The following is a 13,614-nucleotide window of genomic DNA, read 5'->3' as shown; positions in this document are numbered from 1 at the left end:
ATATATAATATATAATATATAATATATATAATATATATATTATATATATAATATAATATATATGATGGTGATATATATATATATTTATATATATATATATATATATTATATTATATATATATATCACCATCATTCCTACTTTAAATCCTCAGAGTGCACACCTATTCATTAATGTTTTTATTAATTTATATCAGGAAGCAAATCAGGAGGGCAAAAATGGATATAAGAAATTAATCATCATCTTGACCATCAGCTCAGCTTTAGTAAGAGAGGCACACCAGCTACTACTAGTGGGGCTGCCATCGTTCTTGTTCCCTGACTTCAATTATCTTGTTCCCTTGCTCAGATATCAAGGGAGTGCCTTTCTGAACTTCAAAATCACTCCCTAAGGTTTTCTATGTCAAAGCCTCTAACAGAACATCTTAAACTAACTTTACTAACAATCTACATCTCTAAAGCCTTTCTAATGGGGTAGTTGAATCATTAATCTGTTCCATCGGAAATGCTTGGAAAAGGTCAGTCACTGATATTGCAAGTGCCAGTGACACGGCCACTGCCCAGGGAGCGGCTGGAAACCCTCTTAGAGCTTTCACACAACTCATGGATTAGGAGGGATGTAATGACTTTGAGGGCAACAAGCAGAGTGAGACTTCGCACTAGCATGAAGTCCTAGAACACGTACACCAGTCACCGTTGTGCTAACTGGTGGGCTGCATTCCATGAGTTCTAAAACTGTTGTTTCTCTCACATGGCTCTCAACAGTAGCACTAACAAAAGACACGAGAACTAGGAATATAACGGTGCGAAATGGCTTATTTATGGTGGCTCACACTTCTTATCCCAGGAATTGGAAACTGAGGCAGAATGATTGCCATGAGCTCAAGACCAGCATGGCCAACACAGAGATTGCAGGCTGACCTTAGCTGAAGAATAAGACCCTGTCCCAAACAACACAAAACTGAAAGTCAAGACTGTGACTCAGCCAGGAGCTTTTTCATTTTCTTGATTTGTTTTTGATTATAAAATCGAAGTTACCTTGTCTGTCCTTGAACTCACTCTGGGCCTAAGATGACCTTGAGGCTTACAATCCGTTTTTTCAACGTCTCAGGTAGCTGGAATAATAAGCTCACTTCCTGCATTTAAAGAAAAAAATGTTTTTGGTTTTGTTTTTTTATGCATTTGGGCTGGAGGAGAAGCCAGCTATGAGGGCAAACACATCAGCACATGTGAGTAAAACTCTAGTGTTTTCTTTATCTCCACAGGGGGCTTGGCATCTGTGATTTACACAGACATCCTCCAGGCCATCATTATGCTCATTGGATCTTTCATTCTCATGGTATTTGATAAGCCAGGACTGTGTGCACAGATCCCTAGATTCTTGTTTCTGTCTATCTGCTCATTATTGCTTCCTTCAAATTTTCCTGGGGCATATTTTCCTGTGATTTATATAATTACCATCATGGAAATATTTGCCTACCTTATTTCTTGCTTTACTATATCAAAAAAAGGAAATGAGGGAGAGTTTTATTTCCTTTTAAGTTATTGCTTAAGTTAACTATTTTATTTAACCCCCCCTTTTTTTTTTTGCATGCTCAGAATGGATGAAAGCCCTTGGTTAATAACTTTAGAGAAGTATTGGGCATTGGATTAGAAGCACAAAAACCTTTGATATATGTTGTATTTTATTAGTAGAGTAACAACTATTAAAGTAAAAGAGGCCATTGTAAGTGAGTGCAGAAAAACTCCTGAACTAAACTGCTCTATGGATAGAAAACCAGTTTATTGGAGAACAATCGCCTGACTGTCTCAGACCCACCAGCTCCCGAAAATGACACGGAGACTATGATCATTATAAACTTAGGCTTATTCACAACTAGCTCATATGATTAAAGTAACTCGTTTATACTAGTCTACATCTGCCACGTGGCCCTTTACCTCTTACTCTTTCAGTCACGGCAATGTTCCTTCCTTGTCTCTCCGGCAAATCCCATGCCTCTTAATTTTTCCCACAGTTGTTATCTCTGCCTGGGACTCCTGCATATCCTCTCCTGCTTATCTTTGGCCCTAAGATTTAGCCAATCAAAAAATAAGAGAGGGAGTGTTTACAAAATGTGATGCTGCCATAAGAATACCAAAATCCAGACAGTACCCAGCTATCTGCCGGTACAGAATTAACAGTCGAATAATACAAAGACACAGTGCACAAAACAATCACCCCAGCAGAGAACAAACTGCCAGGCTATCTCACAGGAATCAAGGGCAGCAGTTCGGCAGGAAGGCAAGTGGGTTTTATATGGTAGGATTGAGCTTGTGCGGTCTCTCCTAGATAATAGAGAATTATATGCACTTTGCCCCCGTCAGCTGACTGTTAGGAGCGTAGGAGGGAAGTAGTGGCTTTCCTGACAAATAGAAACCTGAATTATAAAGTTTGGTGGGGAATGATGAGTTTCTGTTTATTTGGTAGGAATCCTTATGTTTGTCCAGTAAGAACCAGATTGGTTTGGGCCCAATGTCATCTTAGGACATTGTCAGCGCTGCCATTTTGGGGCTCACTTTGTGACCTAGAAGCTATGAATTTGAGAAAGAGCAGCGACGGGTACAGGAAAAGAACTGGAGAGGAAAAAAAAAAGAGAAGAGGGGAAATGATGTTTCAATTTCAAAACAATAAAAAATTACTCAAATAAACCTTTTGATTTAGCTAGAACTTTCACTAAATAGAGAATTAGGCATTGAAAAATTTCAGATAACTATTGGCTAATTGTATGTATTTTATATAACAGTCTATTAAAAGGGGGGTGTGTGTCTGACTCTTTTGCCTGCTCTTGGAAACCTTTTCTTTCCTCTGAGTTGATATGAAGGTTCGTACCTAGTCTTATTGCATCTTATTATGCTGTGTTCAGTTGATATCCCTGGAAAGCCTGCTCTTTTCTGAAGGAAAACAGAGGAGCACTTAATCTGGGGCAGAGGAGAAATGGGAGGAGAAGACTGGGAGGAATGAAGGGAGGGGAGACTGCCCTGGGATGTATATTATGAGAGAAAACCACACTTTATTCAGTACATTGTTAGAATGTGCAAGCATGGCTTGGATTTTTTTCTGGTGACTCTCAACTGTATCATCAGTTAATTCTTTTATCTTGACGGCAGGCAGCAGTAACAGTGTGCTGATCTTAACTTTCTTTTACATTGAGGTGGCTTAGGCAAGGTCAGATTACCCTGACCCCACTTTCTTCACACTGGAGCTTCATCTGGCATGTAAATAAGTGGTATTTCCTAGCTTTCAAAAAAGAGGGAAGAGTTTCCTCCTTCCATGCTGGGAGAGAATCTTTATGTAGTCTAAAGGTTTCTCCCAAGAAAGGACCCCTGGTATGATGTTTCATAGATTAAAGAGGTCTTTTCCTTCCCTAATGTGGAAAGATACATTTCAAACAAGCAAACAAACAAACAAACAACAAAACAAAACCAAAAAAGTCTCAGCTTGCATGTGTGATTGCAGCCTTTTGCCTTTTTGTTTTTTGTTTTTTTTTTGGCTGCCAAGAGCTTTTCTGAGGTTCTGTTCCATTCTTTTTCTGCAGGCCAAGTAAAGGACCCAATGTACTCTTAGATGGTTTAATAAACAGGATGATTTGTACCCTTCTTATATAGATTACTTTAAAACTATACTTTGCCATGAATGTAGCAAAAAAGACTACTTAATCCATGAACGTAGCAAAAAAGACAAGATGAGAACAATTGTCTTTCCCCTGACCTCAAGTCACCAGGTTCCAACCAATAAACATTATCTGCTCACATAGCTAGAAGCACATGAAGCAAAAACTGGAAAAAAAAAAAACCCAAACCCAACAAATCCATACTTGTATGGTGACCTCAGCACAATCTGGATACTCCATTTTCCAATATGGCTATCAAATTAAATTCAGTTCAGCTGTATTTCAAATGTCTCATCAATACTAGTGGCTACCCATCTTGGACAACAGGAATTCAAACAATCCCATCATGCAAGGCAAATGTTTTCGACTGCACACTGCTCTCCTGGAGACAAGTGTTAGAAACAGTTCTCTGGGTACATTATGTACCGTTATCCAAAATTTCTATTCTCTTCTTGTTCCTTGGTCTTTGTTTTTTGAACTTAATGATGTGATGCAAGAATAGTTTCTCCAGGCCTTACTATTCTGATAAATTTTGCATCATCTGAACTTATATTCAGTATCCCCAGGTATATTGGCTCATCTTTCTCACATCAACTATTCTTGACTCCTGCCTAGCCATTCCAGACCCACGACGGTCTCTCTCTCTCACCATTTCTCCTCCTCATCTAACTTGCTGCTTCTGATTTCCCTTCTTCTCTTCCCATTGTTTTTTTTTTTTTAATATCATAGTTGAATGTAGTGTGGCACCAGAAAACTAGACTGGTTGGAGGGCCATTGCTACCTGCTCCTTTCAAAAGAGTAGAGATTCCTGGTGGCTAATTCCCCTGGAGTTGCTCTCAAAACCTACCATCAGGTTTGTTTCTGCTCTGCATGGTTGTGAGGCACCAACATCGACCTGTTGCTTAGCACTTTTAATTTTTACCACAGTGCTAGATAATCAAAAAAGTTGAATACTATCATAATAAAAAGTGTAATAATTATTCGCTTTATAAGCTTTGTGAAATTTGACCTGTTACCAGTGGAGAAAGCAGAAAGGCATGGACCAAGACAGAAGGTCCCTGAAAGTTTTCGTGGACTCCACTTCAGGGGATAATCAGAAACAGCAGCTGTCTGCGGTGCGCAGGAGACATTTTATTTCTCTGATGCTTTTGCAGCATTTGTTGAAGTTGGAGGCTATGAAAATTTTACAGAGAAGTACATGAACGCCATTCCATCTGTGGTGGAGGGGGACAACCTGACCATCAACCCCAGGTGCTACACTCCTCAGGCAGACTCCTTCCATATTTTCAGAGACGCGGTCACTGGAGACATTCCCTGGCCAGGAACCGCATTTGGAATGGTTATTACAGCCATGTGGTACTGGTGCACAGACCAGGTAAGTGAGTAAGAGTGCATGTACGCATGCGTTCATGAGAGAGAGAGAGAGAGAGAGAGAGAGAGAGAGAGAGAGAGAGAGAGAACTTATGTTGCTCCTTTTCATCTCATTAAAAAAAGCACTAGGTTCTAGTTTGTACACACAAACATCATTTTCAAAGCCAAACATTTCTACAAGACTTATGAGGAACAGCTGCCTGGGACCACACCCTGCCCTGTATCATGTCCCTCAGAAACAAGCACAGTGGGTTCCTGGAACTAAGCGTTTTGCTATTTATCACCATTCCTGCACAGAAAGAGTGGTCGGTCTGTGAACCATAAGCACAGACATGACCTTAGACCTCCCGAGAAAGAAATGTCTGCACACCCCACCTTTGTTCAGTCCAGTTTTAGAAAGAAAGCAGGCTGAGCAAGCCAGTAAGCAGAAGTCCTTCATGGCCTCTGCTTCAGTTCCCGCTTCCAGGAGCCCCGAGCTCCTGCTCTGGAATCCTTCAGTGATGGACTTGAAAGCTATAAGATAAAACAAACCTTTCCTCCCCGAGTTGCTTTTGGTCATGGTGCTTTATCATGGCAATAGAAACCCTAAAACTAAGACAGAAATTGGTACCGCATCATGGTGTGTTGCTGTGCAGACCTGACCATGTGTTTTGGAGAGAAATGTGTTAGTATTTGAACCATGGGCTGGAAAACACACTGAATGCTCAGGCTCTGTGGACTAGTCTGTCGGAGCTGAGAAGATAAAAATGTGGTGAGAAGGGCAGACAATGGAGGCTTGCCTTATGAGGTTTCCTAAGTTTGAGAGTCCCTTAAGGATTCCATCACAGCATTAGATATTTTGAATTTAGAACCATTGAAATGAAAACTTTGCTTTATTAGGACAATAGATGCTGGTCAGCTGGGGCTGAAATATCAGCTGTGATTAAGGAGCAACCAGGGTTAGTGAGGTGAAATCTTCCAGGAAGTCTTTCTTTAGGGTTAGCCCACAGAAGCTGTATTCCAAAGGCAATCAAGGCTGTCCCTTTTTCTGGCAGCCAAACTTAGTAACGTGTACTAGTTTTCCAAGTAACACTGATTTTGAAGGCATGAAAGGATCGTGGAGAGACACTGAAGCTTGCTGTGTAGGAGAAGCTATTGGTAAAAGTGCAGCCTGAGTGACATTAGAAGCCTCTGGATTCAGAGGGGCATGGGAAGAAGTAGAAGCTTGGTATGATGTGGCAAAGTAAGAGTCCCCTAACAGGGGCCAGGATATGACACTTGTGTGTGGTAGTAAATAAAAATGAGTATTGGATTATATAATGTTTATTATTATTATTATTATTATTATTATTATTATTATTATTATCCCTATAGTTATTGTAGAAGTCTTATTCGACCTGTTATCCCAAATAATAAAACATGGACACCTCTTAGATTTTATAATTTTCTTCTTGGCTTGGGCCAGGAAGTTATTTCTACCTATGCTGTCTCAATAACCTCACCATCCATCTCCCAGTCCCCAACCAATGTCATCTGTCTTCACCATCTTTATCTGGGCTACCTTTCATTCATAACTTTATGAATACTTGCTTTTATTCCTCACCTGGGCCTTTTCATGCTGTTCTTGGAGTCCTTTCTCCTGGCCCACGTGGTTCTTTCTCCATGCTAACCCATCCTGGTGACCTCCTTCCTCCTCACTTCCCAACTGTCTCTTTCCTGTGATCTCCTGTCCTCAAAAGCCTGGGAATATTAGGCATGCCTACCCCATTCTGCCCTGCCCAGGTACAGGTCTTTAGTCAACCAATCAGGTATAATGTCTTAGGCAGATTTACACAAGGATAGGTTTATCCAGTCAGTAACCAGATCTTGAGGGCCAGTAATTAGTGTCAGATCAAAGTCCAACACTGTGAAAATGCACCTCCATCGCAATGGAGAAGCCAGCATTCTGGAGATGCCAGGACCATGAGATGATCATCAAGGGCAGAAGCAGGAGTGGGATGGAACCTGCCTGAGCCGAGAAGACAGACAGGCTACATGTGCTTCCAATGGCTGGTCCAGTGAGGAGCTGCTGCCAAAGCCATTTGGAGCTCAGAGAATGAGGAATGGGTCCTAGGCATCAAACACTGACCTGGTTATACTCCTGACTCTTAGTTTTGCTTTGGTTTGATTGTGACTTCAATTCTCACTTCTGATAAGAACTACATATTTACTTTTAAATTTTCAAGATCCCATAGTCCAGAGACTTTGGATATTTTAGAGAGACTTTCAACTTTAAAGAAGACTTAGGGGAGGATCTAGGAAGAGCTGGAGGAGCGAAAAATGAAAAAAAAAATCCATTTTCAATTAAAAAAATAGAAGAAAGAAAGAGACTTTGAAATTTTTAAGAAACCAAACATTAAAGATGTTTGAAATTTTAAGACTGAGGAAATTCCAAAAGCTTTAATTTTTTGTATTGTGCTATTACTATTAATATGAGATCTTGGCTTCCCTGGTGATGAGCTTATAAACTGTAAGGTGAAATAAATAGTTTCCTCTCCAAATTGCTTTTGCTTGTGTTGTTTTATCATAGCAAGAAAAACCCTAACTAAAGGCAACAGAAGAAAGCATCCCTATTTTGTGAAAATGTTTTAGAAGAAAAATATCAAGAAGTCATGATTCTATGAAGATCTGGAGATATAGGTCAGTAGTAGAGCACCTGCCTAGCATGTACAAGCTCTTGGATTTGAAACCCCAGCACTGAAAAGGAGGGGGATGGGGTAGAAAAAAAGAAGTATACAAAACTTTATGCAATTGTTTCATAGATCCTGCTTTTCTACATAATTAAAAGATTTGCCCAATTCAAGTATGTAGGCTTCGAGTTTTTCAAACACCTATTTTATTTAAGGTTCTTAAACGCCTCTACTTCCCTTCCCATACCCTGACCTTAGGTAGGAGATTTGTAGGGAAAGGGGTTGTAGACCTCTTTTAGCTACTTCTTGCTGATTAGGGTCATTGGGTTCTTTGGGGATATTCCAGTCTCATTTATTAGGATACCAGCAGTCCAGTCAAACAGCAAAGCAACAAACCACATCATCATCATCATCATCATCATCATCATCATCATCATCATCAGCAGCAGCAGCAGCAGCAGCAGCAGCAGATGAGCAAACAACAGCAAAAGTGGCAAGATTCTGCCCAGATGGCATGAGTCTGCTGCAAACATCACTAAAAGTTGTCTGGATTGTTTCTCTCTGCCAAAACTAGCAAAGCTACGCAAACTCTTATCAAACACAGAGATGCAAACAGTGTTATCGCACTGTCTGTGGGCTTTTATATATCCCTTCTCGGAGTCCACAAAGGATGTTTCCCAGCTCTCAAAACCCACTTCCCTCTCACAAGGTAGTTTTCAGCTGACAAACATCATGAGCCTTTTCATGGGGCTGTTTTCCATGGGGATGGGCATTCCCACATCCCACACTTGGGACCAAAACCAAAAAACATATTCACATGACACAACTGAGTTCCCAAAGAAACCAGAAACTTCCACCTAACGAGTAGGAATTCACAATTATATGTATTCTTCTCTGAGGAACATCATTCCTAAATATGATTCACAGTTAAGTGTTCTCAGAACATTCTGAAAATAATCTCCATGAATGTCTCAGTGGTCTAATCACTCCCTGACTATTGTGTTTCCATAGCAACAGGTGTGACTAGTCAAAGAGGCATTACCTTTTAACAGTAGGAAGGTCCTGATGACGCCCACAGTATTAAACCCACAGCTCAAAGCACAACATACAGCAGTGTTATTACTAACAGAGATGCCACTGTTATTTTACAGCCTGGATACCCTGTGCATTCTTGTGGAAATGGGTCATCCTTGTCATCACAGTGCACCCGTAGAGGTCAGAGGACAACCACAGGTGTCAGACCTCACATTCCATCTTGTTTGAGGCCGGACCTCGTGGTCACTGCTTCATGTGCCACGCCAGCAGGTTTCCAAGATGTTACCATCTCTGTCCTCTGTTAGCCATGAGCGCGCTGGGATTATAGACACAAGTCACCCTGCCCAGGTTGGCATGGGTTTCATGGACCCAAACTTAGGTCCTTGGGATTTCACAGCAAGTGCTTTATGCACTGACCTATCTCTCCAGCAGCTTTTAAACATATTTTAACTATAGCTACTATCTATTTGCTTCCTTATACCAGAAGTCTTAATACATTGGTCATATTTAGACTATTATGAAAGGGATAACCCTGCTTGAGGAATGAGGCCACAGAGTATACAAACTAAACAACAGGTCAAATCATAGTCTTCCCCCAGAGCCTATTAGTTTCCGCCAACACCATCGTTTCTTATTGCAGTTTTAAACCCCGAAAGACGGCTCGGACATCATTTTCTGGTTGTCTCACTACTCTGCTGTGTTTTCCTGGCAGGTCATTGTACAGCGCTGCTTGTGTGGCAAGAACATGTCTCACGTGAAGGCGGCCTGCATCCTGTGTGGCTACCTGAAGCTGCTGCCCTTATTCTTCCTGGTGATGCCAGGGATGATCAGCCGCATTCTGTACACAGGCACAGTAATCTTCATTTTACGCTTGCATTCTTATAAGTGTTTTAAAGAATTCTTATTTTTTTAAAAAAAGTTTGGATGTTTTGCCTACATGTATGTCTGTGTATCACATGCAAGCCTGGTGCCCGCAGAGGTTGGAAGATGGCATCAGGGCCTCTGCAACTTGAGGTATGGATGGCTGTGAGCTGCCATGTGGATGCTGGGAACCAAACTCAAGTCCTCTGCAAGAACAGCAAGTGCTCTTTCTTGACTGCTGAGCCATTTCTCCAACCCCAAGTAGTTTTAAGCTATAGCAAAACGTTAGTAAAACAGAAAACCTATTCCAGGGAGAAATCCGGATTGGGAAAATAGCTTTCACAGGGGTGTCAGAGACATGAAAATCAGTTTGGCATACTTGATGCTGTTTTCTTAGTCCTTTCTAGCCTGCTTATGTCTTCGGGGACATTTGAAATGGTGAGTCCTGTTTTCAGAGGTTTAGAGACTGTGGTAGAAGGGCACTGTGGGGTGTGGTAGGGTTTCTCAGGGATGAATTGGTGAGATGCTGGTATTGAGTGTGGGAAAGTACACAAATGGACCTGCTTCTTGGATCTCTATAAGAGGTGGGTTTGAATCCATTTCCTCTGCTCTGGAATCAGGTGAATACATTAATTGCTGAGTCAGCTGATATTTACAAAATTATTGAAAATAGATTTTTTTCATACAATATATTCTGACTATTATTTCTCCTCCTGAAATTCCTCCCAGTCCCTCCCATCTTCCCCTTCTATTTGGATCCACATCCTTTTCTGTCTCTTGTTAGAAAGTCAACAGGCATCTATGGAATAAAATCAAAGAAGATAAAACAAAAATAAACAAATTGGAATGGGACAAAACAAATAACAGAGAATAAAGACCAAGATAAAAACCAGAAGAAACACAAATAGACACAATATTTCACAGAGGAATCCCACAACACACTTACCCACACGCGCGCGCGCGTGCGCGCGCACACACACACACACACACACACACACACACACACACACACTCATTTATTCACTTACTCACATACACACTACTGGAAGCCATATTATGTACCCAAAGGACCTCGAAGGTAAAAATTGTCCCTCCAAGTTCAGTGAAGAACTGTGTTGGTATTTTAGCTGGGATGGCCTGAACCTATAGGCTGCTCTTGGTAGGACGGTCCTTTTTACTATATTAATCCTATCCATCCATGAGCATGGGAGGTCTTTCCATATTCTGATATCTTCTCAGTTTCTTTCTCCAGCATCTTCAAGTTTTTATCATGCAAGTCTTTCACTTGCTGGGTTAGAGTTACCCCAAGGTATTTTATATATTTTGAGTCTGTTGTGGAAGATTTTGTTTCCTTGATTTTGTTCTTCGTCCATTTGTCACTTGTATGTAGGAAGGCTACTGGTTTTTGTGAGCTAATTTTGTATCCAGATACTTTGCTGAAAGTGTTTAGCTGATATGTGAGTTTCTTGATTAAATATTCAGGGTCATTTATGCAGACACTATCATACCAACTGCAAAAAAAGATACTTTGACTTCTTCCCTTCTGATTTATATCCCCTTGATCTTTTTCATTTGCCTTATTTCTCAATCTAAAACTAAATGTATTATATATTGAATATGTGTGGAGAGAGTGCATAAGCTTGTCTTGTTTCTGATTTAGGAAAAAATACTTTGAGTGTCCCTCCATTTAAGTTGATGTAGGCTATGGGCTTGCTGTTAATTGCCATTATTATATTGAGGTATGTAATTTGTATCCCTAATCTTTTTAGGGCTTTTTTTTTCTTTTAAATCATGAAAGGGTGTTGGATTTTATTAAAAGCCTTTCCTACATCTAATGAAATGATCATGTGGTTTATGTCTTTCAGGATGTTTATTTGGTTTAATTTTTAAATTTATATATGTTGAGTTATCTCTACAACTCAGGAATGAAGTCTGCTTTATTAGGGTGGATGACAATTTTTTTATGGTGGTGTTTTCTTGTATTTGGTTTGCAAATATCTCATTGAGAATTCTTGCATCTATGTTCATAAGAGAAATTAGTCTTCAACTATCTTTGTTAGATCTTTATGTGGTTTGGGTATTGGGTAACTGTGGCCTCATGAACAGAACTGGGCAGTGATCCTTCTGTTTCTACAGTGTGGAACAGTTTGAGAAGTATTTGTGTTAATTCTTCTTTGAAGCTCTGGCAGAAATCTGTTCTAAAACCATCTGGCCCTGAACTTTTTTTTTTTTTTTTAACTTGAAAAACTCAATTACTGCTTCTATTGCACTAGGAGTTATATGTCTATTTAAATTGCTATTTAAATTGCTCAGCTGTTGGGAGCTGCTGGTCTACCAGCTTGCTTTGATATTTAGATCTCAGAGGAAAGACTGCTTTCACCATGGCCTTGACTGGAGTCAGTAATAAATTTTCAAGTCTATCTCCTTTTGTTTGAGACAGCAGGTGGGATACCTTGTCAAAATCAAAGCTCTGTTTGACTTCCTTGTGAATTTACTCATCCTGCTGAGGTGCTTTTTCTCTGACTTAAAAAGAATCTGCAATAAAGCAAGGTGTCTAGTTTCCACTAGAGCCTCTTGGAAAGGTCCCATGTGTTGTGTGTTGGTTTGTTGATTTTAATCCTCACTCCCGACTCAAGAACAGTTCGACTCTGCTGGCGGGCTCTGGCACTCAGCCTGCTTTCTTATAGCACCATTGTGGACCACTCTATCCACAATGGGCCAAGTTCTTCTCCATCAATAACTAATTAAGAAAATGCCCAACAGCTGGATTTTATGGGGGCATTTTCTCAATTAAGGTTCCCTCCTTTCAAATACCTCTAATTTGTGTGTGAAGCTGACACAATATTTGCCAGCACAAATAACCCCTTTGTCAACTTGACACACAAACACTTCACTACTAAGCCATAACCCTTGTTCTTATTCATTCCCAAGATCTCACATTAAAAACATAACTTTAAAGTCCTGCAGTCTTTACAAATTGAAGCACATTAAAATTTGAGTCTCTTTCAAATATCCAATATCTCTAAAAATCCAAAACCTCTTTTAAAAGTTCACAGTCTTTCAGCTGTGAGCTCCTATAAAAATCAAAATTAAACTAAGATGAAAGAACCAGGGCACAGTCACAATCTCAACAAAGCAAAACCAAACTCTAAAGGTACAAAGAACTCAATGCCCAATATCTGGGATTCACTCACAATTTTCTGGGCTCCTCCAAGGGGCTTGGGTCACTTCTCTGGCTCCGCCCTCTGCTGCACACAGTTGGTCTTCTAGGCTCTGCCTGGCTCCACTCCACTGTTGCTGGTGTTTGTGGTGGTCATCCCATGGTACTGGCACCTCCAAAACCCTGGGGTCTTCTGCTGCAACCAGGCTGCACTTTCACCAACAGCCTCTCCTGGGCTCTCTTTGCGGTACCAAGCCTCAACTTCTCTGCATCACCCCTTCAGTCCTGGGCCTTTAACTGCGACTGAGGCTGCATCTTCACCGGTGGCCTCTCCCAGCCTCTCCCAGGCTCTCCCAGCACCAAGCCTCAGTTGCTCTCCATGACCCCTTCATGTCTTCAAAACCAGTACAACCTGGGTGACTCTAATACATCACCAAGTCCGGCTCCCAACACAAGGTACAATGGTGGCTGCCTCTCAAACACAGATTCTCCATGCTCTCAGGAAACACTGCCTAAAAGATTTCACCTCAGTGATGCTTCTTAATCACCGCTAACTTCTTAGCTCCAGTTAATCAGCATCAATTGTTTCAGTAACGCTTAGTTTTCACTTTACTAGTGCTGGCCTCTTGTTAATCGTGGCTAACACTTCAGCCCTAGCTGACCAGAATGACAGAATCTTAATTCAAAATAGTGAACAGCCCTGATAAGAGTCTTTAAGTTTCCCTCTAAAACCTCAGAAGCCAGGCCCCATCTTTTGCTCCGCTCTCAACAATCTTATCTTCCAAACTCCTACAGAACATAGCACTGAACTCTAAACACTCAATGGTTCTCCTAGCCCAAAGTCCCAAAGATCCAAATTCTACCCCAAACATGGTCAGGTGTGTCCCAGCAA

The 13,614-nt window shown here is 40.8% G+C and overlaps 1 protein-coding gene across 1 annotated transcript in view; it reads left to right on the top strand.

The window, feature by feature from the left end:
- Window positions 1-13,266, top strand: part of LOC129676598 (solute carrier family 5 member 4A-like) — a 31,353-nt gene extending 18,087 nt beyond the window's left edge. Inside the window, 4 exon segments of the mRNA XM_055607014.1 lie at window positions 1,263-1,358; window positions 4,802-5,022; window positions 9,414-9,554; window positions 13,129-13,266. Of these exon segments, the coding sequence (XP_055462989.1) occupies window positions 1,263-1,358; window positions 4,802-5,022; window positions 9,414-9,554; window positions 13,129-13,266 (596 nt within the window).
- The last annotated feature ends 348 nt before the right edge of the window (window positions 13,267-13,614 follow it).

This window comes from Psammomys obesus, unplaced genomic scaffold (assembly GCF_907164565.1).
Source record: "Psammomys obesus unplaced genomic scaffold, mPsaObe1.curated_primary_1811, whole genome shotgun sequence".
Taxonomy (NCBI): Eukaryota; Metazoa; Chordata; class Mammalia; order Rodentia; family Muridae; genus Psammomys; species Psammomys obesus.
Note: the sequence above shows the minus strand (reverse complement) of the source record. Positions and strands in the feature narration are given on the sequence as shown.